Here is a 5,150-nt window from a genome sequence, read left to right as displayed (position 1 = left end):
CGGCCGGGGCGCTGCTGCTGGGGCCCGGCGGGGCGGCGGGCGGGCGGCGCTGGGGCTTCCAGGCGCTGTCCCTGGTGCTGCTGCTGGGGCAGGGCGCGCTGCTGGACCTCTACTTGATCGCCGTCACCGACCTGTACTGGTGCAGCTGGATCGCCACCGACCTGGTGCTGGCGGCCGGCTGGGGCATCTTCTTCTGCCGCAACAGCCGGGCGCGCCGCCGGGAGCGGCCCCCGCCGCCCCCCGGGCCGCCGCCGCCGCACCCGCTGCTGCTGCACGGCCCGCCCGGCGGGCGCGGGGCCGGGGGACGCGGGGCCGGCGGCCCCCCCCGCGGCGGCGACTTCGCCTACGCGCACCTGGCCTGGCTCATCTACTCCATCGCCTTCACGCCCAAGGCGGCGCTCATTCTGGGCACCTCCATCCTGGAGCTGATCGAGCTGCGCCTGCCGCTGGGCACCACCGGCTTCCGCATTACCCTGGCGCTCTCCGCCCCGCTGCTCTACTGCCTGCTGCGGGCCATCGGCGCCGAGGGCTCCGGGCAGCTGCTCCTGCCCCCGCAGCCTCCGCCGCAGCACCGCGCCGCCGCCGCCTTCCTCGCCACCTGCCTCGACCTCCTCGACAGCTTCTCCCTGCTGGAGCTGGTGCTGCAGCCCAGCCGTCCCGCACCGCTGCCCGCCCCGCTGCGCTACCTCCTCATCGCCGTCTACTTCCTTTGCTTGGCCTCGCCGGTGCTGTGGCTCTACGAGCTCAGCGCCGCCCGCCCGCCCGGAGCCGCACGCCTCACCCTCCACCTGCTGCTGCCTGCCGGGTTGCTGGACGCGCCGCTGCTGGCGCTCCGCTGCCTCCTGCTCTTGCGCTACCAGCAGCCGCTCTCCCTCTTCATGCTGAAGAACCTCTTCTTCCTGGCCTGCCGTGGCCTGGAGGCTCTGGAGACCTGCTGCCTCCTGCACCCCACTGCCTCCCTGCCGCCCGCCAAGTACAGCTCTGCTGCCGGGGCCCCCGCCGCCGCCCCGCTGGGCCACGGGCTGTCCGACGTCGACGTGGGCCCTCATGGTTACGTCAATGCGCTGGCCGTCACCGCTCAGGGCTGAGCCCGCTGAGCCCCACCAGTCTCTCTGTGTTTCTGCTCAGGTTCCCTCTGCTGTGGCCAAGCGTGGGAAGGGACGTGGCCACCCCATCGGACTCTTGCTGCCCTCCCTGTCCTATAGACAATCCCATCAGTGGAAGCATGACGTGAATCCCGCTACCTGCAGGAGCCCATGGCCGATGTTTCACCCCTGGAAAACACACCTGCGCCTCACCACGGGTCCTCTTCCAGTGCTTTTGCGCCTCTGCACTGCCTGGAGGATCCCACTCTTTCCCCTCCACTCCCCACCAAGACGTTGTGTTGCTTTGTGACCATAAGGATTTGGTTTTCTTTTCTTCCTCTAACCAACAGGGACCAGATACTCCCCACTCCTTCAGGAACTCCTGCTGACCAGTGATGAGATGCGAGAGGGGCCCAAGCAGCAGAGATGTGCCTTTCGGGTGCGTGCAGGACAAGAACAAGCACGCTTGGGTTCCACCGGTCCTGCAAAGCCACCCCGCGTCCCAGCAGAGCTGGGGAGGTTGGGGAGCAGCAGCTGGGGAACGCCTGGAAGCACACCGGCCATCTGCTCATTTCAAGCCTTGAAGCCACTTTCTCTGAGCTGTAAATGTCTACCTCTGTGCTTCAACCTTTGGCATCTTACATTGACTTCACACGCTAAAGAAACAAATCCAAAACGGACACGGTCTGGGGGCTCGCTCCCACCAAGACACTGACTTCTGGTGAGAACAGGGTTTAGGCAGCCTCCTGCTGGCTTCAGACAGTGGCGCCTACTTGCTGGGGCGCTCATTTCTCTGTGAATATGCATGTTTGTGGGATCAGTGTTGGTTTTTCTTTATGCAGTGTAGGGACCCCCCTTTGTGTAGGGTGGGAGTGCTGGAAAGATCCCCCCCAACCTCTTTTCCCACATTTGTTTGAGAGAGCAGCAGGGCAGTGCCCAAATAGCGGTGGAGGGATGGGTGTTGCTTGGGGCCTGTGCTGGCAAGGCACTCCAGCACCCTGCCCTCTGGGTGTATGTGGTTGAGGGTGGTGGGGGAGCGGTCAGTTGTACTTACTGTCTCATAGAAACACAGTTATCTTTGGTTTTAAGCTCCATGCATGTGAGGGGTGTGTTGAGGCCTGCTCTTCAGCCTGGCTCCAGCCACTCCCGAAACTGGCTGCACCGAAGCAGGAGCACAGAGGCCACGCTTGGAAGGCCTTGCCTCTCACAGGCCTCTCTTTCGCTCCCTGGCCGAGGCTGCTGTCATTGGCTTCCCGTCCAGAGCCTTTTTTCAAGCTGTCCTGACAGGAACGGGCACAAGAGCCCACCACCTCCTCTGCAGAGCCAGCAGCAGGATGCAGGCATGGCCCAGTCCTGCCCACCCCCACCTCTTCCAGGGCTCCGGCCTCCAGCCCTTCACGCAGCAGGGCCCACTCCAGCGGACATGTTTACAGCAGTGCCAACTTCCAGCTCCCCAAAGGCAGAACTGCGTGCCCTCAGGTGGCTGACAAGCCTCGAGGGCGCAGGAACAACGGGGCGACAGCGCTGCTCTGCTCCGAGCTAGGAGGGGAGACCTGCTGCTCTCCCCCTGCCAAACAGAGCCAGCACAGACTCGGCTTAACTTTCCCACCAGTGCTTTATTTTTAACCTGAGACCTCAGGTGGGCACTTGTGTGAATTTTGGCCAGTGGCCTTCTCTTCAGTAATTCTTTTTTGTCTGGACAATCTTGGTGCTGTGAGTGACCGTGATTGTAAAACTAAGTACTGTGAACTTTTCCTATGTGATGTGAGCTGTGTCGAGGGGATGCTAACGTCCTGGCCAAAGGGGTGCAGTCACAGGTCTGCGGGGGTTGTGCAGTTACTGGTTTCCTTGCACCTGCTTTTTCCAGCATTATACAGACAGCTAAAGCTCAGAAAGAGCCGCGGTACTGTTTAGAGAGAATGAGAAGATACTTGCACCTAGAAGTACCCCATGCTTCAGTCAAATGTGAATAGTATGTGCCAAAAATACAGTGAAGGAAGAAAAAGCTATTCATCCTCAACTCTGTTTTGCTGCTCCTATGGTGTGGTTCATGATAGCACCAAAGGGAGTAGAACATCCCTAATACACATAGGGATAAGCATAGTTGAGACAGCGGAGGAATCACAGTAGAATTACTACTAATACATCTTACTTATCCAGTACCCCCTCACAGCTGCTCTTTCAATAGTGAGTGCCTTTTTCCATCTAAGACATTAGTGAGAAAATGGCATATTGGAAGCGTAAGTAGCCATGGCATATTCAAACCTTTGACTACATTGAAATTACAGTTCAAATTTGTCCCCTTATGCAATAATTGCCTGGGACAGATGACACTACAAAATGATGATGCTGTTGCGTCAAATTCCTCTGTAGAAAATGTGGTTCTTCGTAGCCCCGTAATTTATAGGGTGTTAGAAAATGTGCTGTTCGGGATGTGTAAAGCTTTTGTAGCAGCTGACTGTACAGAAGCCCCTGTGCAATTAACAGGGCAGAGGTGCCCTCCACTTACTACAGAGAAACAATTAAAGCTCTGCAGTGTCTCATTTATAAGCCCGCCCCACCTTTTAAACTTCTCTTTGTTAATTGAGCTCTCATGTCCATTTAGACTCTTCTGCTGCACAACAGATCCACCCGCAGAAGAAAGGGACAGTGGTGCTGTCCAAGTGCGAACAATACCTCACCCAACACACCTTGCACACCTACTATCTTGTGCCCAACATTAATTACTGGTCAAGGTCGATAACACTTTGCTTTATCAAGTTGTGCCATATGAAAACATACATCCCTTGGGGTGCTGTTACAGGGCTTGTAGCAGAGCTCAGCTATTTAGCATTTTGTTGCTCTTCCAGAATGAGAAAATGAAGTGAGAGATGAGGCCTAGGGCCAGTGGACACTTGGCATCCCCCCTGGCATTAATCAGAAGCTGTATTTTTTAAAAAGCAAGATTGTTAAAATAAAATTAGAAACTTGTGACGAATTTTGTCCTCCTTTGAGTCTTGCTGAGCTGCTCAGTTTTGTGTTCAGGGACCAACAGATGCACTAGTGTTACTTGCTTTCCTCATATTGGGTTGCTAAAATAGTGTCTGGATTTTTCCCCTCAAACAAACTTCTCGTAAGTGAAAGAGAATTCTAAAAGCTGCAACACCAAGGGGACAACTTGAGAGGGGAATAATGAAGACATAAAAAATCCAGATGACACTTCTGAGCTTCCTACTTAAATGATTCACAGAAGCGTATACCACTTGAAAAGAGCTCATGGGGAAAAAAACATATCATTTAAATGCTAATTACTGTAAGATTAAAAAAAAATTAAAAACTGGGATCGGCAAGATGGCAATTATTCACGTAATCTGAGAAATGAGTTCCCATTGGAGAAACTCTGAGCTCACAGCTACCACTTGCTTAGCTCCCGATGGATTAGGCCCTGTGCACAGGACATGAAGGTGGCACCAACTTTCACAGAATAAGAAAGGTTGGAAAAAAACCTCTGAGATCATCCAGTCCAAAACTTTTGGCCCATCATCATCATGCCCACTATATCATGTCCCTCAGTGCCACATCCACACGGTGATTGACCACTTCCAGGGACATCACCTCCCTGGGCAGCCTGTTCCAATGCCTCACCACTCCTTCTGAGAAGAAATGTTTCCTAATAACCAGCCTGAACTGATGCAACTTGAGGCCATTACTTCTCATCCTATCACTGTTACCTGGGAGAAGAGGCTGACCCCACCTCCCCACAACCTTCTTTTCAGGGAGTTGTAGAGTGATATCATCTCAAGTTTGGTTGCATGCAGTGCTCAGTGTTCCTGAGACAGCCAGTCTTCTTGACAGCTCTGCCTCACCGTCCAGGCCCCACACAGAAATGACAAGCATTCAACTTCTGTAACACACATTTGGAAGGTACGTGCTCTTCCCACACATGTGAAGGTCCCCAGCTGTATCCGTCAGTGCCTTGCAGGCATGTTTTGGTGCTTGCCAGCTGGTCCAGCTCTGGTTCTGTCTCAGTTTTGCCAGAAGAAATCCTTATCTAAGGAGTTAGGCACAATTGAGGACGTACAAGTA

At 54.8% G+C, this 5,150-nt stretch overlaps 1 protein-coding gene across 1 annotated transcript; it reads left to right on the top strand.

Moving 5' to 3' along the window:
• On the top strand, positions 6 to 5,025 carry CECR6 (cat eye syndrome chromosome region, candidate 6; the record flags this gene model as incomplete). The annotated part of the gene is made up of 1 exon (XM_021396102.1): positions 6 to 5,025. A coding segment is annotated over one exon (1,083 nt), but the record flags the coding sequence as incomplete, so codon positions are not given.

Source organism: Numida meleagris, chromosome 1 (assembly GCF_002078875.1).
Source record: "Numida meleagris isolate 19003 breed g44 Domestic line chromosome 1, NumMel1.0, whole genome shotgun sequence".
Taxonomy (NCBI): Eukaryota; Metazoa; Chordata; class Aves; order Galliformes; family Numididae; genus Numida; species Numida meleagris.
The sequence above is the reverse complement of the archived record's forward strand: the minus strand, read 5'-3'. Positions and strand labels throughout refer to the sequence as shown.